General features: G+C 42.5%; 1 protein-coding gene across 4 annotated transcripts; it reads left to right on the top strand.

Moving 5' to 3' along the window:
- The first annotated feature begins 228 nt into the window (after nt 1–228).
- ZNF475 (zinc finger protein 475) lies at nt 229–20,613 on the top strand. 4 transcript variants are annotated; one of them, XM_083702430.1, is made up of 6 exons: nt 229–393; nt 6,090–6,203; nt 7,576–7,765; nt 7,956–8,864; nt 14,571–14,751; nt 20,008–20,613. In XM_083702430.1, the coding sequence occupies exons 4-6, from the start codon at nt 8,217–8,219 to the stop codon at nt 20,157–20,159; spliced, it is 981 nt and encodes a 326-aa protein (XP_083558556.1). In that variant the 5' UTR covers nt 229–393; nt 6,090–6,203; nt 7,576–7,765; nt 7,956–8,216; the 3' UTR covers nt 20,160–20,613. The 4 variants fall into 4 exon arrangements, with proteins under 4 accessions (XP_083558556.1, XP_083558557.1, XP_083558555.1 ...); XM_083702431.1 differs by lacking the exon at nt 6,090–6,203; XM_083702429.1 differs by lacking the exon at nt 7,576–7,765.
- The last annotated feature ends 1,542 nt before the right edge of the window (nt 20,614–22,155 follow it).

Genomic DNA, 22,155 nt, shown 5'->3' with positions numbered 1-22,155 from the left:
ACACAGTCCATTTCAATAATTCCGCAGCAGTTGGAGCAGGAGAAAGGGAATTTTCATTCAAACCATCACGTTTCCCCATGATGAACTTTAGGAAAATTTCTACGTTCACTTCTAAATATTGTTCCCGCATACACCTGTCTCCCACATCTCCCAAACAATGCAGTTGACCAATCAGCTTCGCAGGAGCACTGTGAATTCACTTTTGTTGATATGTAGCTAGGCAACGGGTCAGTGACAAAAGAGAACTTGCCATTTCTGTAGCAACGCAAGATGCTAACGTACTAATTTCTTAAATAAGAAAGGATATGCTAAGACCTAATGCTTTGTTTCTGCTTATTCCTCGGTGTGCACAAAGGAATCATTATGTGGGAGTTTAAGTACTGAGATTTTAAGGTAAGAACAAGGAACAAAGAGAAGAAATGTAACTACCGGGAGGTCAGCTCAATAAAACATATCCCTGTTTTGGATGAGGTTGAGCTATTGATCCCAATGAACCTCTTTTAATAGGTATAGCATGTTCATAGCATAGGATTTATTTTATTTGACCAATATGTATATAATGCTTGATTATAAAAATAATAATCTCTAAGCAGCTTGCAACTAGTGAAAGGTTTACTCCATTGCAATAAATTAAATTGCAAATTTGAGATTCCTGGTATTTTAATAGGATCACTGGTATCTATCTCATGAAGTAATATAGGAAAATAGAGGGCTTTCATGTTTTATTAATGATCAAAAGGGAATAATAATAATAATAATAATAATAATAATAATAATAATAATAATTCACTTTGCCACGCCAGAGGAAGCAGCACTGGCTCCTAGTAACTTTCAGTGCCAGATGTAACAAACAGAAAAAATAAAGAGTTCTACTAATTATTTTTAAGTGTAATCCTAATCATATTAAGCTAGTGCAAAATACAGCACTTCATTTTTGAGCACTATGTAACCTGAAACATACCATTGCCTTTTCAATGGAGAAAAGTTATAATACGATCACATTCGAATGACATGAAAATATAAGCTGATAAACAAATGTTTCACCATGTTCACAGTGTTCATAATAATCAGAATTAGAACTAAGCTTTTTGAAAGCGAACTCTGACAATTCTGGCCACTGGATGTAACTGTAACGATTTCCAGGGACACATTTTCTTAGAAAAGTCAGACACCATGTATTTGAACATCATGGTAATTTTTCCCTATTATTTGTTTCATTTTATACTGCCATGCATAACATATTCTGAGATTACTAAGAAGACTAGTTAAATGATTATTTACAGTGTGTATATTTGTTTCCTTTCATATTGCTGTGAATATTTGGAAATTATTAAGAGGACTTCTTAAATGATTATTTACAGTGTACACAGCAAGCAGATCCAACACACACGCACCATTTCTTCATTAGATATTTAGCAATTAAGTCTTTGTGTTTGTAGTCTGAAGAAGAACAGTTTGGCTTCCAACCAGATGAAGTTGTTTATTTTTGGCAAATACGGATTTTCATTTAATATACCATGCACAATCTTGGTTGCATCCCTTAATGAAAGTCGCAGCAGATGGAACTATGATATACTTCTCTCTAAAACCTCAGATTTTAATGAGGTGCTGCTATGTGAGGAACTGCAAGACAGGAAACAAGGGCCCTTTTGCAGTGATGAAAATTAGGAGCAAAGTAGAAGTTGCCCGCAGTGAAACTGTCAAGGCTTAGTGGGGATGACTGAAGATATCTCTGCACCACACATGATCAAATTCAGAAACCCCATAAAAACAAGAAACATTTCAGGAGACTCGACCTCCATGAAGTAAAAGGCATGTAACATGGATGGTTAGACCTTTAGATGTATTCACAGAGGTGGTTGTTGTTGTTGTTGTGGTTGTTGTTGTTATCATCATTGTTGTTGTTGTGCCCTGCACATCTGATTCAGTTGCCCCAGCCACTCTGGGTGGCTTCCAAGAAATACAAAAGCATGATAATGATAATGATAATGATAATGATAATGATTTATTTATACCCCGCCCATCTGGCTGGGATTCCCCAGCCACTCTGGGCGCTCCCAACCAAATATTAAAAACACGATAAAACATCAAACAATAAAAACTTCCCTAAACGGGGCTGCCTCCAGATGTCTTCTAAAATTCAGATAGTTGTTTATTTCCTTGACATCTGATGGGAGGGCGTTCCACAGGGCGAGCACCACCACCAAGAAGGCCCTCTGCCTGGTTCCCTGTAACCTCACTTCTCACAGTGAGGAAACCACCAGAAGGCATCAAACATTAAAAAGACCAAAATATAGAGAACACCGGCAATTCATGTGATCCACGAATCCCTACTCTGCCGTAGAAGAAACACAATATCCCTTTGAGCCATCCCCTCACCCTAGCATTCCTTCCTTTATGGAACTTCCAAGTGAATTCTGACAATGGCCAATAGTGTCACACTTGTCCTTTTTTCTTTTTCTAAACACTGCTTAAAAACAAAATTTAACAGCATGTATAAAAGAACAATATACAGTTGAACTTTGAAAGTCAAATGGAATCTGTTCTGGAAGTCCATTCGACTTCCAAAACGTTTGAAAACCAAAGTGTGGCTTCTGATTGGCTGCAGGAAGCTCCTGCAGCCAATCTGAAGCTGCGGAAGCCCCATCGGACGTTTGGCTTCCAAGAGAACGTTAAAAAACCAGAGCACTCACTTCCAGGGTTGCGGCGTTCAGGAGCCAAAACCTTTGAAAACTAAGCTGTTCAAAAACCAAGGTAGGACTGTAGTTATTTTGATGGGTCTAAACAGAGATTTAAGTCTTCCTCAGCAACCCGCAGGAAATGATTAAAATAATCAGAGCCCTTTCAGCAAGGCCTTTTTGTATCTTTAGCTACTTCTCATGATCTGAAAAATCAAAGCAGCAAAAATGAAGTTATACTGCATATTTTTCCAGAGAGGAGAGGTACTGGCCAATGTTTGTTTGATTGTTTGCCAGTGTGGAAAATCTGGACCTCTGAAGCTTGTGAAATCATATTGATGTATCTGCCGATAAGCAGCAAGAAACCAATAAATTTCCAAAAACAAAAGGAAGGAATCTAATGGCAGCAATACAAATTTTTCACAGTTAAAGCTGAAGGAGTTTTGTTTGTTTGTTTGTTTGTTTGTTTGTTTGTAGGTGCTTCTGTGCAATGATATATCATGTTGTTGTTGTTGTTTAGTCGTTTAGTTGTGTCTGACTCTTCGTGACCCCATGGACCAGAGCACGCCAGGCACTCCTGTCTTCCACTGCCTCCCGCAGTTTGGTCAGACTCATGTTTGTAGCTTCGAGAACACTGTCCAACCATCTCGTCCTCTGTCGTCCCCTTCTCCTTGTGCCCTCCATCTTTCCCAAAATCAGGGTCTTTTCCAGGGAGTCTTCTCTTCTCATGAGGTGGCCAAAGCATTGGAGCCTCAGCTTCACGATCTGTCCTTCCAGTGAGCACTCAGGGTTGATTTCCTTCAGAATGGAGAGGTTTGATCTTCTTGCAGTCCATGGGACTCTCAAGAGTCTCCTCCAGCACCATAATTCAAAAGCATCAATTCTTCGGCGATCAGCCTTCTTGATGGTCCAGCTCTCACTTCCATACATCACTACTGGGAAAACCATGGCTTTAACTATACAGACCTTTGTTGGCAAGGTGATGTCTCTGCTTTTTTATATCATATATATCTGATATATCATGATACTCCTAAAATACTTTAAGAACTTGGTTGTTCTTCCATTCTTCAGTCTGAAGGCAGATAAAGTGAATCCCCACTTAGACAGGGATTACGTTCTGGTGCCACACGCACATAAGTGAAATTTGCAAAAGTAGGGAGCACCCTCTAAAGAGCCGTTAAATGATCTCTCTGCTCCTCTCACTCCACTCCAGATAAAAAATACTGCAACTAAAATATCCACAACTGGAATTGAAGCTCTGGGGCTGGCAGGAGGCTGGAGGAAGTGCAGGAATGCTGTTACTGCTGTACTACAATGGTGCTGTGGTCTAAACCACTGAGCATCTTGGGCTTGCCAATTGGAAGGTCGGCGGTTCGAATCCCCGCAACATGCTGAGCTCCCATTGCTCTGTCCCACCTCCTGCCAACCTAGCAGTTTGAAAGCACACCAGTGCAAGTAAATAAATAGGTACACCTGCAGCAGGAAGGTAAACAGCGTTTCTGTGCACTCTGGTTTCCGTCACGGTGTCCTGTTGCACCAGAATCAGTTTAATCATGCTGGCCACATGACCTGGAAAGCTGTCTGTGGACAAATGCCAGCTCCCTCGGCCTGAAAGCGAGATGAGTGCTGCAACCCCATAGTCGCTTTTGACTGGACTTAACCATCCAGGGGTCCTTTACTTTTTTACTTTTACAGTGCTGTTAGACATGGAGGCTGAGCAGCCTAAACAAAGCCCCGCTGTATCACCAGTCTCTTCTCTGCTCTCATTGAAGCCCTCTTTCGGCTCTGTGGAGGGTCTCCCCACACGTCATGAGGACATAGCTGTCAACTTTCCCCCTTTTTTAAGGGAAATCCTATTCAGAATAAGGGACTTTCCCTTTAAAAAAGGGAAACGTTGACAGCTATGCATGAGGACCCTCCAGCTCTCTCTCACCATTTCCTGATATGAATGTACTGTATTTTTCGCTCTATTAGACGCACCAGACCATAAGACGCACCTAGTTTTTGGAGGAGGAAAACAAGAAAAAAAATATTCTGAATCTCAGAAGCCAGAACAAGAGGGATCGCTGCGCAGTGAAAACAGCAATCCCTCTTGCTGTTCTGGCTTCTGGGATAGCTGCGCAGCCTGCATTCGCTCCATAAGATGCACACACGTTTTCCCTTGCTTTTTAGGAGGGAAAAAGTGAGTCTTATAGAGCAAAAAATACGGTAATTATTTCCCAGCGCCATGCATTTACACAGTCGCGCACAAGTAGGGGGTTGCCTGTATTCTTTTCAAGGGGCTTTCCCTAACAAAATTCCTATTGAATAGAAATCAAAATGGATTGCGGCACTGTGGCTGATCTAATTACCTAGCGGGCACGACGACGTTTCTTTCAACCCAAATCAGTGTTAAAAGGACTCAGGACTGACAGATGGATTTCTGTGAAGCATTTATACCTGGTTATACCTGGTGGGATCCTGAGAGATGGGGGAAGAGAGAACCTCTTCTTTACAGATAATTTTTTTACAGATCAATGGAGAAAAAAAACTAAAGAGCCCTCATGTGTATGTACATGAGTTTTATATCCAAAGACATCCATGAAGCAAACAAAAGAATCCTTTTCCTGTGGTGTTTTCCCTCACATGAAATCTATACATTTTAGCCGACTGTCATATTTCCTCTCGCCCCTAAGCACTTGACCGAACCATTAGGATTACTGCTTAGAGAAAAGGCTACTCTTGGAGATTAGTGAGAACCATATTGTGAGAGACTTTGAAAAGATTAATGGAAATTTAAACCACAGGAGAGCTCTTCCTCATAGAATATTTTTTTTGAAATGTAGATGAACTAAATTTGGATTAGTTGCTCTTCGGTTGTGAGATATTACATATGAAGTAGCGCCTTCTGGCAGCATCTAGATGAGCTTCTGTATTTCTATGCATTGTCTTATTTGGATCCAGATAGTCCATTACATTGAAATTTATTTTCATTAAAAGCACATGGTTTATGAATTAAGGCCATTGTGGAGGACTGCTGATGGCTTAAGCATTGTCCAAAAGAAGAATGATGACCCATATTTGGCTACCGCTCGCTTTTGTCTTCGCGTTCAGAAAGAAAGCTACACTTTGTCATGCCTTTTATAGAGAAAAGTTAATTTACTTTTAAAAACCTTATACTCTTTCTAGTCGACGGGAAACATGATGGAGGGTTTCAGATTTACGGATGTGAACTTACAGGACATTTCCAACTTGGCAGAAAGGAAAAGAGACCAAATGGTGTAATCCCCCAAATAAAGCATAAATCTATTATGAAACGTATCCAGCAGAGATCCTGGAAGTCCAACAAGAGGCTATATTGTTAACAGGTTGTTTATGGTTTCTCTTCTTGACTGATTCATTGCTTGACTCATTCAACATTCTTTACCCCAGAGCCTGCATTACTGCTTGAAATTATTGTAAAGGGGAACAGCTTGATCATCCATGATACACATCTATCCATGGAAAATGGACTGGTGAATAAAGCCTTAGCTGGGTGATACACAGGTAATGTTCCGAGATACTCCTTTCCCATGACCCTCTAGTAAGCTTTGCCTTTTCTTTCTCCGTGACTTGAAAAAGGTTTCACTTGCTCACAATTATCTGGGGCCTCCTAAAAAAAGTTTGGGGCACATTCAAGTTGCATTACTACTTACTGAACCACTTTTATTATTTTACCGTTATTACAACTACTACAGCAGCCGTCGAGGGCAAGAAGGATAGTTCGCCACGATATGCAAATGCTTTAAACATATCATTCGCTTCCTAACGATACTGCAAATGGCAACCCACTGGAAAATACTTAAGCCACACATTCTAGCTAGCAGCGTTCCATCAATGGAATTGCTGTGGGGAACATCATAGGAACTAGCAATGTCTTCCATGACAGGAAAACATTGCAATTAAGGAACACCGATGTATCAATTTGTAACAACAATTCCAGGAGATCAACTCTTCAAAAAGACATATACAGTGGTACCTCGGGTTAAGAACTGAATTCTTTCTGGAGGTCTGTTCTTAACCTAAAACTGTTCTTAACCTGAAGCACCACTTTAGCTAATGGGGCCTCCCACTGCCGCCGCGCTGTCGGAGCACGATTTTTATTCTCATCCTGAAGCAAAGTTCTTAACCTGAAGCATTATTTCTGGGTTAGTGTAGTCTATAACCTGAAGTGTATGTAACCTGAAGCGTATGAACCCGAGGTACCACTGTACATATGAGAAGGAAATATTATACGTATATATATGTGTGTGTGTGTGTAATGTTTTGACTGTTAGTTGAAACAACTTCCCGGTTATATGGTTTACGTATCCTCCAACATTTCTCCAATGAGAATAGGGATGTCCTGTTCCATAACAACAACAATAATAATATTTGTTATTTATTTATACCCCACCCATCTGACTGGGTTGCCACTCTGGGTGGCTTCAAACATATATAAATGCGTAATAAAACATTAAACATTTAAAAAAACTTCCCTGTACAGGGTGGCCTTCAGATGTCTTCTAAAAGTTGTATAGTTACTTATCTCCTCGGCTTGGGAGTCACATAACTCCATAGCCTCCAACATTTCTCTGATGAAAACAGGACATCCAGGGCCTTTTTTGCAGCTGGAACTCGCCAGAACTCAGTTCTGGCACCTCTCAAGTGGGTGCCATTGCTATTATAAGATGACAAGGGAAGCAGGACTTTCCGAGATCAAATAAGAAACCAGGATGGCTTCTGTAAATCCAGGACTGTCACTTGGAGGGTCTGACTTATGAATTCAGGCAAATGCAACAGACAAATGTTTTAGTAGCTACTGTGCCTTCTCAGTGTTATGGACAGGATTTACTTGGTCTTATTATTACAGGTGTTTTATTTCTTTTGTCTTGTACAGAATCAACTTAATGTAACACACGAGGCTGTACAATGTGGCAACACCAATAGTTATTGCTATGAATGCAGAATAAAAAAAAATGTTTGGAAGAATGACAGTGAGGTGACCGACAAAAACCACGCAAAAGCACAAACCTATACATGCTTACTCAGAAGTAAGCCCCACAGTGGTGAGTGGGGCTTACTCCCAGGTAAGTGTGTACAGATTGCAGCTGAAATGTTATATATGCAGAAATGCTCAACATAAAAATATTGCATTTGGCTACACTAGTTATTTTACTCTCTCTCTCTCTCTCTTAAAAAAAAATGTTTTAAAACAATTAAACATCTGCTTACAACTTACCGTGTTTTTACATACATATTCCTCCTATTTTTTTCCAGGATTTAAAAAAATAGACACTAAAAAAATAGTAAAACAGAAAAAACACCACAAAAAGGCAACATTGCTGGGAGTGTTAGAACATTGTAAATGTGCTCAGATCTATCACAGCTGCCCTCTGTTTTAGGATCTTGTACCTCTTTATCCCAGAGAGCTTCATTGTTTTTAAAGGAACAACAGGTCAACCAAAAGACAACCACAAAGTCCAAACAAGAAACACTACATAAATCCAGACATCCTGTTAATGGAACATTGTTGACTTCATGGAAACGGCTTTAATGAAAAAGACTCTGAGCAAACACAATAAAACACTGCCCAATGCTGGAAAAGTCCTTGCTAATATCTCCACCAGCTCGTCTTTAAGACAGGCTTCAAAATCCACTGTTTCAGATCCTTCCATGCTCTTGTCAGGAGTGGGTTTAAATTCTACCCTTAAAACAAGTGCTGGGAAGAAGAGGCCGGGGACTGTGGTGGTATCAAAACGATCAAGTACTGGGGGCATGTCTCAGGATCAGTGGGATCGGCCCGTCATTCCCCCGAGAAGACCTGGCTTCAGGATCTGCCATATCTGTGGCAAAGAGTTTGGGTCACAATCTCTTCCTATCCACGAGCCAAAATGCCTGGAGAAGTGGCAGATAGAAAACGATAAGCTGCCCAAACATCTCAGAAGACCACAGCCCGTTAAACCTCAGGCTCTTCCTGGAGAATCTCTCGGTACGATGGCTGAAAACACAGCAGCTGCTCAAAATTACAAGCTCCTACCCTGTGAACACTGTGGCCGTACTTTTCTTCCAGATCGTCTTGCTGTACACCAAAAGAGTTGTAAACCCAAAGCCAGTTCAGGTCCTTCAAACTACAGCTCCTCTAAATCACATAGATCCACTGGGCCTGCATCTTCCACCTCAGACAAGGTAAATTAGAAGGCATCACACCTACGAAAAAAGCAAAATTGTTTCCTGTGCAAATTCCACCTTGGCATTCCAGTGCCGTTGAAGTTAATGGTAAAACCTTCACTATTGACTTCAATCAAGCTAGGAGATCATTTCAGGGACTATAAATGAGTGAGTAGCCTTAAACAAGCCTAAGGTGATGCCAGGGTCACTTTCCATGTTCTGAATAAGTTAGCAGAAATGCAGATTTCATAGTAAGCACATTGCTTGTATAAGAAAAACATCACAACCATGGTTTTTGTAGTGATGGTAGCAGTGATTTAATTAACATGAAGTTCAGTGTTTATATAAACCATATTAGACATTTTTGGTTTCTAAAATGCTATAGATAACGACGGAACGATGTTCAAGTTTAAGGTTGGTGGCTTAACTCAAGTTTGCGACACAGCACAAATATAGGCAAGCAGATGGCACAGATTTTCCACTGAAACTCATGTAGAAACCATAATTAAAACAAAAAAGCACTTAGAGCCATACCAACATATAATTCTGCTTGTGAAAGGACCCATGAAATCCTTTTCATATATTCTGAATGTTGGTTTAATGGATGTGGGCAGATGCTTGCAGTTCTTGTCCTACGGAGTTTGCAAGGAATCCTTCACCTCAGCTTGCCCTCTAATTGTGATTTATTTATGGGAATTCGGGGGATAAAATATATTTGTCAAGCAGCCGATATGAATAAAAAGGCTGTGAGCATCTGCTAAGTGCTATAAATTCAAAGAATCCATCCCCTTGGAGTACAGGTTTTTACTTTGCATCTCTCTGAGGTTGAATTAACATGTGCAAAGTCGAACAGCATTAGATACTTTTGTGGGAGTTACTCATTTGTACACAAATAGTGTACAAATGGACATTACATGAAGGACACTGCTGAGTGAATTCAAGAAGGTACCTCAACATCATTTGTTGCTTGGCTTTCTAGTCAGAAAGAAGTTGTAATTCTTCTTGTCGTGAGCCAAGGCAGAGAGGACTAAACTCTGGCCATGTTCTCCGTAGCAACAATTCATGATGTATTGTTATGTTTCATATATTCCTGGTCTTCTCTTTGTGGTTATTAGCCACTTTTATAACAAAAAAGGTCAATTCTATATGAAAGGAGAAATGGGAAGGAATATGGAAGACAAAGAAAAAGCAAAAAAAGTAATCTGAGTAATACGATATCCTATAATTTTAAATCTGAAAGTGACGAAGAAGAAAACTGGATTCAGAAATTAACCAACTCCCCCATTTTTAATTGCTGTAACCTTCCCCCCAAAAATGGCCCAAGAATCTACAGAGAATTCACAGCTATCTATTAATTACTGGCAATTCTTTATGTAATTAGGGGGCAATCGTCAACCAGATGAGGGCACAGAACTACATTCAGAGTCCGTTTCTTCCACCCACCCACCCATCTTGGTGCATGCGTTCATATAAAGTTCATGTAGTAGCAACATCCTAGCATATAGTTGTTTAATTTATTTGTTTATAATAACTATTTTTTAATGTTAGCTTTTTAAAGTGTGGCAGGTTTAAAAAGGAGTTTGAGGGCTTTTGGGATCCTAAACAAAAGACTTACTGAAGTATTTCACTGTAGGCATACTATTGAATTATGGCGTATGACAATAAGAATTTGTCTCCCTTGGCATTTTCTTGCAATACTTGCATTTCCTTTGTTTCTTTTCTCTGAAACTTCTCATGGGATTAGCATCTTCATTGAATTCAGCCAGACAAAACATTTGGGAAGGTGGCACAGCTATATTATAAATCCGAACCAACTTCAAACCAGTTTAAATGTTACGGCTTCCCATTAGAGGATTCAGGGAATTGTTGTGCTGCGAAGGAACTTGGTATGCCCTCAAAAACCAATAGCTTCCTTTGTGTGTCAATCAAGTTTGCATTTGTAGTATAGAATGCTGGAGAAAGGGAAAGACACTTACAACCAAGCTCTCTTGAGCCATACTTAGCCAAGTTGTTGAAGAACACGCTCTATTCATCTATGGAGGTATAAGATTGATAGGCGTGAAAACAGGTCAGTGGAAACTGCCGTTGGCCTTCCTCTACAAAGTTGGACTGAAGGGGACAAAAAATTAGAAGGGAAAGATAGTGATAGCATAAAGATGGAAGGGAATTGGGGCTAGTGAAGATCCTGGTTTGAGTTGAACAGAAAACATTGGGTATGTCTTCGCACATACACATTTCCATCCCATAAAGAGCAGGACTGAAGAGATGGCAGACCATAACTTCCACAATGTATTTGGAACGCTTGTTCTGAAGGACTCTCTAAAAGGTCTGGTCATAAGAATAATCATTGCTGTTCCCCTCAATTAAGCAGGGCACAGTGCCCATAGCAGGACAATAAATTTGTCCCATTGCATTGTTATGCTAGACCTCATTTTCTTCTGATTCCCTCACCAAGTGTTTCTTGAATTGTAGAGTCAAGCCAGTTTGCCTGTAATGGGTTTGTTAGGCCAAAGTTGTTATTTTGTAATCCATTTGGTAATGGAATGAATGGGCTCATTTGGATTAACTAAGCCTGATTATATCTTCAGTAAACAGCCTAAGCCTCATAGACTTTGGCTGTGCTGGTCAGTTTTGATAGCCCTGTTCTCAAATCCGGCTTACTGCTGCAATGGAAATGTAAACAACCCTTCCACAGATAGTCTCAAAATCTAGTTCCCCGCTGCAAAGAAAGGGGGCACAGTTATTTTGTAGGGCATATGTCTCCATTTCCTGCGTAAATCACAATTGCATGCTTTTGATGTCTTTTCATTGCTCTCTTTGTCAATATATGGTAAAAAATTCATTCTGAAATTTCATTGGTTGTATCTTGACTATCTGGTGCTGCCATCTGCTGTCTTTTCCCTGTTCTATGTCTGTTTCCAAAATAAAAGCATATTTTGGCCTGCCGTCTTTTCTCTGTCACTGCACAGAACCAAAGGTCCAAATCTTTTTCTACTTCAGTCTTTGCCAACTTGGTGCCTTCCAGATGTTTTGGACTACAACTCCCAATGGCCACTTGTTGGCCAAAACATCTGGAGGGCAAAGGATGACAAAGTCTGTCCTATGCTGTCATTAGAAGCTGAGCCACTGGATCCATGTTTTCCTGAAATATGAGGAGTGGGGGTGGGACAGAGTTTTGAACCCTCTGTGCTTCCTATCCTTATCTCTGCACTTAATTTCCAGCATTAGGTAAAGTTAAAGGGACCCTGACCATTAGGTCCACATGTGACCGACTCTGGGGTTGCGGCGCTCATCTCGCTTTATCGGCCGAGGGAGCCGGCGTACAGTTTCCGGGTCATGTGCCCAGCATGACTAAGCCGCTTCTGGCAAACCAGAGCAGCGCACGGAAACACCGTTTACCTTCTCGCCAGAGCAGTACCTATTTATCTACTTGTATTTTGATGTGCATTCGCTGTGGTTTAATCCACAGAGCCACCCGCATCCCAATTTCCAGCATTATTTCATTGTAAAAACTTTTCAGCAGGAGAAAAACAGTGTTGCACACCACCCCGGTCCTTTGGAATGAGGGACAATGGAGACTGTGGTGTCTCTATGATATATGGTTTATTTACTCATATATACTACCTGAGCCTATGATGGAGGGATTCACAGCATTAACACATCAAGAGGGCCTTGGATTCCAACAGAAATCAGGCATGGCTCTTGCTCCTTGGCTTTGCAGCCTGCTCCTTCCTTCCAGCTTCTAGCTCACATCACTCAGCTCCCAACTCTTTGTCTTTCTAACGAACAGACAGTTGAGGGAGGGGGGTCATACCCCTGTGTCCTCTGGCACAGAGCCACTTCCTTTGTTACCTCAACGACCCATACTTATGCCAATAGTCCATCTATTCCAGGAACTGAATCCATGCTGGATGCAGGAATTAGAAGGCACCCAGGCATACAGCCTAACAACCCCCCCAAAAAAAATCTCATAACAATAGCTTTTGTGGTCATTCCATCCAATATGTCCAACAGTTTTAAGGGCATGCTTGGCCTGGTTACAGTGGGAGGCAAGTTGAATTATGTTTGCTTCTGTGTGTCAAAGAAAGGCGAGGAAATTGTGGTATAACATGCAAAGCCAGAGGGGGGGGGGGGAGAGATTCAGCCGTCAACGGCAAATCTTTATTTCAGGTCATGTATCGTATTGTTCCATCTCTTTCCTCTTTGTCTCTGCCGGAAGTGACAGGAATCAGGGGGTGCGGACAGCAATAGCAAGAGGAAGACTGGGGCCTGGAAGTTCTGGGGCTTGGCAGTGGGGCACCTTGGAGGATGCCAATGTCTGACAGCAATGCCAACTCCAGGTGCTGCCAATGGAGCCATGCCTTATTGGGGTAGTAAAGGTAAAGGGACCCCTGACCATTAGCTCCAGTCGTGACCGACTCTGGGGTTGCGGTGCTCATCTCACTTTATTGGCCGAGGGAGCCGGTGTACAGCTTCCGGGTCATGTGGCCAGCATGACTAAGCTGCTTCTGGTGAACCAGAGCAGCACACGGAAACGCCGGTTACCTTCCCGCTGTAGCGGTACCTATTTATCTACTTGCACTTTGACGTGCTTTTGAACTGCTAGGTTGGCAGGAGCAGGGACTGAGCAACAGTAGCTCACCCCGTCGCGGGGATTCAAACTACCGACCTTCTGATTGGCAAGTCCTAGGCTCTGTGGTTTAACCCACAGCGCCACTTGCGTCCCTCTATTGTTGTAGTAGCATATACAAATTATCGGAATGGAGACTGAGTAACGAATAAACTCTCCTATTCTCCTTCTGCTGTAAGGGAAATTTTCTGCCAATCACATTTTCTTCAGTTTTCTCCAGTTTTTCCATTCTGCCCTGGCCCCTAAAGGTTGGGGATTCCTGCAGAAGAAGAACTCGTGCCTTGCATTTATAAGATTCCAAATTGGCTCTCAAAATCTCAGCTAAAGGCTCTTTCATACTTACACTAGGAAATATCACATACGTAAGCCCCTCAAGAATTGTTTCCAGTCACCATTGTGGGTACTTGTCTAGGTAGACCGTGGTCCAGCTTAGTAGAAGTCATTCATCATACCCACCAAGTGCCCTGGTGAAAACGGGACACCCCGTTTTTTCATGTGAGATCATGGCGGCCATTTTGGGTGCCACGCTTATTCACCGCGGTCTCTCACCACAAAAAGTACTTTTTTCTGGCGTGAGATCACAGCACAGGTCACATGAGTCTCTCGGAAGACACACATCCTCATTTTTTATTTGAGAAAGTTGGATGGTATGTCATTTATCATACTGCTTAAACAAGCACCCTCTGCAAACCATTATTCAGAAAAAAGCTACACCTTTCTGTTTGTTTTTTTGCAACAACCGAAGAAGCTATGATCTTAAGTCCCTTTCTTACCAACATTATCTTGAAGCTTGCCTGCCATCTCCAAAGTAAATTTCAAAGGACTATTTGTTCCTAAAGAGCCCATTTGAAAGCTCTTAATATTAATCACTTCAAAACTAAATATAGTAACAGGTGTGAATTTTCTGCCAGGAATTCGCAACCGAATCCATATTTTTCAGGCACATTATTAAAATGTGTTATAAAGCATAAACACCCTGCATCTCCATCCTCCACTTTGTCAGCGGGATTCTTTCCAACAGCACAGACTGCTTGGGTTTTAAATGATTTTCTAAACTCAATTGCCTTTCTTTTAACTGAGCTTGTTGTCCACAGCCTGCATTTATACGGCGGCCCCCAACCGTTATTTGCTACATTTGCGGCCGAGAGTATGGAACTCAATCCATAAGCATCCATGAACCGCAATGTCTGAAAAAATGGCACATTGAGAATGATCAGCTGCCAAAACACTTAAGACGACCCGAACCCAAGAAGCCAGAGGTCGTATCCATAGGAGGTAAGTTACCATCTCGAAAGATAAACACAGAGACAGCAGGAGAAAGGGCAGCATAAACATCCGTGAAAACCTTGCACATTAATTTTTACTTTAACCGATCAAAGCTATGCCATTTACCTGGTTTCAAGTCTTCTCTCATTTAACAAAATCAATGGGATTTATAGCGTGGAAGTCAGCGCCTCGCTATTACAAGTTTCTGTCTGCGTTTGCATATCAGCTTGCCATCTGGAATCAGGGGGTGTCAATATTTTTTGGAGGGGTGCACACCATTTGAATAGCAATGTCCATCAACCTTGGGGAGGCCCAGCCCCCCCAATATTTTATTGAGGGGGAGCTAAAGAGACCTTGGCCCCTTGGAGATGGCTCCTATGGCTGGAATGATTCCCCCTCCCACTGCATGCTGTTCTGGGGGTGCTGCCCAAAAACACCGCCCGCAGCCAATTTGGGGGGATGTGTGGGGAAGCCCCATGCTGCAACTGGATGAGCTTGCACAGTGCTTCTGCTGGCAGGGGTTGTGAGGTGGATCCCGGCCTATATTGCCGAAGGCCTGTTAATTATACTCATTCACATGTTAGCATAACGCTTGGAGCCACCAAATTCTGTGGCACGTGGTCTTCCATCAATAGAGGTGCCATCAGGAAGCACTTGAGAGCAGAAGTTTGGGATCTGTTCAGAAGGGGCCCCAAACACAACTGGACTGGCTAAGGCAACGGATTAAAGGGAGCTTAACCACATCGCCATCGAAAGAGCACTCACCCCCTGCCACCAGACAGTTATGTCTAGAAACTAAAATTACCTAAGTACACCTCTGCCCAGCACAGACCTTGAAAAGGTAGCTGATAACATCACCTCTGGAGAGGGTTTACATTGAATTGGTGTAAGCTTCAAAAACATGTCAGTGTGTTGTAGGAATTGCTCCTTCTGGTAATAATGCCTTTCCAGAGGCTTAAAGAGTCAGTGTGGTGTAGTGGTTAAGAGTGGTAGTCTCGTAATCTGGTGAACTGGGTTCACATCTCTGCTCCTCCACATGCAGCTGCTGGGCGACCTTGGGCCAGTCACACTTCTCTGAAGTCTTTTAGCCTCACTCACCTCACAGAGTGTTTGTTGTGGGGGAGGAAGGGAAAGGAGAATGTTAGCCGCTTTGAGACTCCTTCGGGTAGTGATAAAGCGGGATATCAAATCCAAACTCTTATTCTTCTCTTCTTAGAAGCACTGCTTTTTTCGGGGGGGGGGAGGTGCTGATACTCACCAGCAAGCAGGGAAATGGGCCAGAACATGGGGGAGGGACATGGCCTGACATCAAGGCTGGGCAGTGAGGATGGGTTAGCTGCTTGATGTTCCCTCACCCACCCACCTCTAATAATAATAATAATAATAATAATAATAATAATAATTTATTATTTATACCCCACTCATCTGGCTGGGTTTCTCCAGCCACTCTGGGCGGCTCCCGACAGAATATTAAATACAGAATATTAAAAACACAATAAAAACATCAAACATTAAAAACTTCCCTAAACAAGGTTGCCTTCAGGTGTCTTCTAAAAGTCAGATAATTGTTTTATCTCCTTGACATCCAATGGGAAGGCGTTCCACAGGGCGGGCACCACTACCGAGAAGGCCCTCTGCCTGGTTCCCAGTAGCTTCACTTCTCGCAGTGAGGGAACCGCCAGAAGGTCCTTGGAGCTGGACCTCAGTGTCTGGGCTGAACGATGGGGGTGGAGACACTCCTAGTGAGCTGAGCGTTGCCGCCCAGGTGAAGAGGCCTCTGCTGCCCAGGTTTGGGAAGCAGGTGGCAGGGCTACATGACACTGTCAGAGCATCATGCCTCCTTCACTGAGCTGGGCAAATGTTTCCCGGGCTTGGGGAATGAGATGCCATGCACTAATGGGGTTGGAGAGCCCTCCTGCTACCTTCCCAAAGCCCGCCCAGCTCTTTGGGAAGGAGGCAGCAGGGCTCTGGGACCCTGTCAGAGCATTGTGCCTCCTTCTTCAAACTCAGAAAGCATTTGGCCATCTTAGGAAAGGAGGCGTGATGCTCTGAAAGGGTCCAAGAGCCCTTCCACCTCCTTCCTCCCTCTCCCAAAATGGTGACAGTGCTGTGTACCATTGTGTACCCTTCAGAAAAAAGCACTGCTTAGAACTGGATGGTTTTCAACTTTCCTTATTCTAGCATTTGGAAGAGGAACACCTAGAATATAAATTCAACAGAGCATATAATTATTGATGGATGTAATAGTGGACAATTGATTTTAATGGTTATAGTAAAATATGCAGGGATGCAAGATATGTAAAACGAAGCATAGAAAGAGAAGAAGGGAAGTCATTGGATATTTTAAAGTTTGTAAAATGTTTATTTGAAATTGTAAAGCAGAAAAGTTAATAAAAGTTATTATTACCAAAAGTGAAAGAAGAATATCTAGATAACTAGATGTTGGACTCAGCTACATTGGACTGCAAGAAGATCAAACCTATCCATTCTTAAGGAAAGCAGCCCTGAGTGCTCACTGGAAGGACAGATCGTGAAGCTGAGACTCCAATACTTTGGGCACCTCATGAGAAGAGAAGACTCCCTGGAAAAGACCCTGATGTTGGGAAAGATTGAGGGCACAAGGAAAAGGGGATGACAGAGGACAGGATGGTTGGACAGTGTTCTCGAAGCTACCAGCATGAGTTTGACCAAACCACGGGAGGCAGTGGAAGACAGGAGTGCCTGGCGTGTTCTGATCCATGGGGTCACGAAGAGCGGACACAACTAAACGACTAAACAACAACAACATTGGCAAAAAGAAATCGCTTTATACACGTTGTTTATGCATTCTAACTCTGTGACACCAGATGGCGCTGGGGAGTTCCGCTTTTGCCAACCCAATTTCTCATACAAAGTTTGCAACGCGTTTAACTGAAACACTTCTTTGATGTGAATCCAGCTCCAGCCTTTCAAGCCTTCGTATAGATCAGGGATGCCAGAACAACGTTGCCAAGCCACAAGCTGTTTTTGTAATATTTGCATTGCCCCACACTATTCGAAAGCCACTCCGTCAATCATCTGGCTGCACATTTGTAACATCCTTCGCTACCAGTACATTCATTGGGTGCTTCTCCCACAGCAGGTATACCTTTTTAAATGAAAAGCAGAACAAACCAAAATGATACTTAAAAATGTAAGCCAGTTTTCCATGATTACGGTGATTAACACCAAAACAATGAAAACCTCAGAGGTATCTGAAACTTTGAAGAACTAAGTAACAAAATCTTAGACAGGTTTTACAACTGTATCATGTGCAAGGCCTCTGAATACAAGTGAAAATCTGTGGCAGATTCCATCCACTCTTACATATCAAAAGCCAACTATGGGATTCTCCAAGGATTCCATCTTAGCTGGGATCACCCTGAAACTCTATGAACTGCCTTATATAAACTGGTTGCTATTTTAAAAATGCTTTGCAACGATCACAGGGAGCCCGTTCTCTGTATCAGCTACAACTACCATCAACCCCCGTCAGAGGACAGAGTTTTTAAAGTGGAGGAAAGTGACCAGCAAAGAAAGGGTTAAGCCTCCCCGTCTCCATCATAAAGCACTCCCCCCCCCCAAAGTATATATATATATTTACAATGGAGAAGTAGCCGTCAGGCTAATGTGGCTGCAATGTAATGTGCAGTTTGGCCCTGAATGTTCCAGAGTATATAGAGAACACATTCATTTCCTGCAAATGAGAAGAATACTTGCTTCAGCCAAAAAAGGAACTCCAGTTGGTGAAAAGGAATATTAGGAACAGACGCATTAAGAGATCTAAGGCTTACTCTCATATGAAGCATTGAATGTGAATCACATTACAGCTCTCGGGGTTCTTATGGAAAAATCTGTATTTTTACTTGTCATATAAACAATGGAGTCGCGTTTGTGTGTGTATGTGTGTGTGTGTGTTTTAAAAGTACTAGTTTTAAACAGATTTGGGCTCAGCCACTTGCATGCAAAATATAGATAAAACTTTCCAGGGCTTTTTTCCCCCCCAGCCGGAGCTCAGTTCCGGCACCTCTCAGGTGGGCGCTGTTGCCATTATAATAAAACAAGGGAGGTGTTCTTAGTGAGTTCTGGCACCTCTTTTTCTAGAAAAATAGCACAGGTTGCTCCCTAAAGTACCATACCTTTTGGCAAAGGAAAACTATTCTGTTTCAAATAAAACTCTATAATTTTTTCACTATGCACTGCCAAGGAGGATTATACCGTAAGGTGTGGAAGCTGTTGGTGTGAACTTATACAGTTGCTGTACAACCTCAGTTCGAGGTACAGTGGTGCCCCGCAAGACGAATGCCTCGCAAGATGAAAAACTCGCTAGACGAAAGAGTTTTCCGTTTTTTGAGGTGCTTCGCAAGACGAATTTCCCTATGGGCTTGCTTCGCAAGACAAAACGTCATGCGAGTTCTTGCGAGTTTGTTTCCTTTTTCTTAAAGCCGCTAAGCCGCTAAGCCGTTAATAGCTGCTAAGCCGCTAATAGGGATGCTTCGCAAGACGAAAAACCCGCAAGACAAAGAGACTCGTGGAACGGATTAATTTCGTCTTGCGAGGCACCACTGTAGCTTGGTGAAAAGAGGCTTGAAACCCATTTTAAGGCAAAAAGAGAAAGCAGGGGTTTGGATGCAAATTAGCCCATTTGAAATGCCCCGAATCTCTTGCCTTAATTGCAGATACTGCTCCAGCTGCAATAGTTGGACGACAGGGGGTGGGGTGAAAATGGACTTAAATTGAGATTTTTGCCTGTCTGGGTCTTTGTGTGAGCTCCCCTCGAAGTTACAGTGAAAGCAGCTTTGAAAAATGAAGCAAAATTGGATTGCTGACCCTAAGAACAGCACTGGGAGGGCATAATGAAGTATATAGAACACTCTGTGCTTTTCTCTTCCATCTCTTCGGTCAGTTCCCATTGGCTCATTAGGCAGCATTTGTAAGAAGGCCAAGTGGTGAAACTCACTGATATTTAAGTGTAGGAAAATGTGTTAATAATTAGTTAAGAATGTGTAACACAGCACATGCTGAAATGCTTTCTCCGTACATGCAAGATGATTCAGTTTGTAGTTAACTTTATTTGACCCCTGAGACAATAAGCAGAGTTTTGGTGGGTTTTCGCTCTCATAAGGACTGTGATTTAGTTAAAACTGAAAGGCTCAGTCAACAGGTATTTCCTGAAAATATTTTCCATGCAAGTGGAGTATGGCTCTCCAGAATGAAAACTGATATTTTCTCTTCTTAATTTTCCAGCCAAAGGTTACTATGATCTGGATGCTTTAAACGAGTCTGCCTGGCAAAGTGCCCAGGCTCAGTTAGTTCCATGCAATATTTGTGGTCGCACCTTCCTGCCAGACAGGCTGATCGTTCACCAGCGCTCATGTAAGCCGAAGACACCGAAATAAAATGTTCCTCCTTTCAAGCCAAAGTTTTTAAAGAACAAGACTCTTCTCTGACCTAGAGGTCAGAGGTCTCAGCAATGAAGAATCATAGCACTATGTCGAATCAAGTTCCAAAAATGACCTGTGTACAATTAACTGAATATTGATTATGTAGGTGAAATATGGACATGCCATTTCTAACAGTGTTTTGCAGCAGTGGTATTGACCACGCGGTCCATAAGGATGATGGGAGTTCAACATCTCCGGCGTTCTTCAGAGCAGACCATGGCCTTAAGACTTCACAGTGAATACCATTGTTTCTCGGACACACTCTGTTATGAAGTAGCTATGCCTTTTCAGACCCAAGAGTTAGTAAATCATGTTTAAGAATACTTCTTTTTACTAAGGAGGTTTCCGTTCAAAGGCCCTATCTGCAGCAAAATGAGGACAATAAAAGCTTTGGTAGGCTTCTTCAAAAGTGGGCATTCCATGTGTTTTGAAGACTAAATCTCCAATCTTGTTTCTCAGGTATTGACTCTAATGTTAGAGTTTACAGGCATCCATCCAGTCTTGTCTCCATAATATGAAGGAGCTTAGGTAATGGTCACACTTTCCTCCAATCCCTGTGACAAGATTTGAATGTCAGCTTTGAGGCTCTAGTACTCAAGTTCAGTCCTGGCACCCATCTTATTTGCAGGATATGGAGAATCTCGGAAGTGTGTTCCCTTCCCCCAAAGAACTTCAGGCAGGGTTGGCCCAACCCATGAGGCAAGGTGAGGTGACTGCCTTGGGTGGCAGGTTCCACAGGGGCAGGACATGTGGCCTCCAAGGAATGCATTGCTTACTACTCTGGTGGCACCTACAGCTGCATCGTGCTCATTGGATGCCAGATCTGCCTCCTCCTCAGTAGCCCCTGCTGTGCTTTCTCCACAATGGTCTCTCAGCATATAGGAGGCACTGCTGGTCTCTTCCCACCCCTAGAGAAGAAAGGGAGAGGGGCTACCCTCTGGGGTCTGCATCCACCACACATGATTCAGAGCAGCCCCCCTTACGGTGGCCTTTGGTTCCCACTTAAGGTCCCGGTAAGGTTGATTTGAATCCCTGCCCCCATTCTCGATCTTTATTCCCGTTGTTCCCAATGTAGAGCTCCACTCACTCCTTCTTCCTGAGCGAGTTTGTGTGCAGTGTTGTGGCTCACCTCAGGAGCCAAAATGTCTTGGGCCAGTCCTGACTGCAGGTCCTACCCGTTTCTCTACTTCCCAGGTTGTTCACAACTCACTTTACAATTTGCTCCATCTCTCTTCAACATCTCAATGTTCATTCCATCACTGTCTCCCACAATCCATGGGACTAGGGATGGAGGACCTCACTCCAGATGTCAAATAAGACTCTCTATCTGGTCCTCAAAACTCTCCCCAGAACTCCCTGGCCGTCCTTTGCACCCCAGGAGTTTTTGCCTGGCTGGCATGTGTCTTTGAACTCTGTTAATGGCTCTTGCTTGCCTGAATGGAGGTTAGAGAAGAGTGTGAGCAGAAACTAACCTGTCCTACAGAGGTTGAAATCATTAACCATTCATGACCTCTTCCCTATTCCAGCTTCCTACAATCCAAAATGTTTCCCTATGTCCTTAAAACCTCCACAACATATTCTCTCTTGGAGCCAAACAAATACTCCTGATAATAAATAATATTTATATTAGTGCTCTTCCTAAGTATGCAAAACAGTTTTCATATGTGATATCAGTCAATCCAATCCAAATCTTTATTACAGTCCTAGACCAGTATAAGGTATCAGTCATCATTACAAATGAAAAATCTGAGGTTGGAAGAGATTGGCTTGGCTATGACTAATATGCAATGAATTCTAACCATGGTGACATTTGAACTTAAGAGAGCTGACTTATGGGCCTAGTTTTCATAAACAGTAGATGAGTGATTAAACCGTTTCTGGAAGAAACCATCTCAGGCTGCAGCTGACAGCTCACATGACAGAAAGCTCCCTCATGAAAAAATATTTTTAC

Source organism: Podarcis gaigeae, assembly GCF_964106915.1.
Source record: "Podarcis gaigeae genome assembly, chromosome: 11".
In the NCBI taxonomy this organism is placed as follows: domain Eukaryota; kingdom Metazoa; phylum Chordata; class Lepidosauria; order Squamata; family Lacertidae; genus Podarcis; species Podarcis gaigeae.
Note: the sequence above shows the minus strand (reverse complement) of the source record. Positions and strands in the feature narration are given on the sequence as shown.

Coding starts and splice junctions, on each gene's coding strand:
- ZNF475 (XM_083702432.1), top strand. CDS start 8,217: ATGGAAACGGCTTTAATGAAAAAGACTCTGAGCAAACACAATAAAACA. Junction 8,865..14,570: donor CATCTTCCACCTCAGACAAG/GTAAATTAGAAG, acceptor TGTTGTCCACAG/CCTGCATTTATACGGCGGCC. Junction 14,752..20,007: donor AGAGGTCGTATCCATAGGAG/GTAAGTTACCAT, acceptor TTAATTTTCCAG/CCAAAGGTTACTATGATCTG.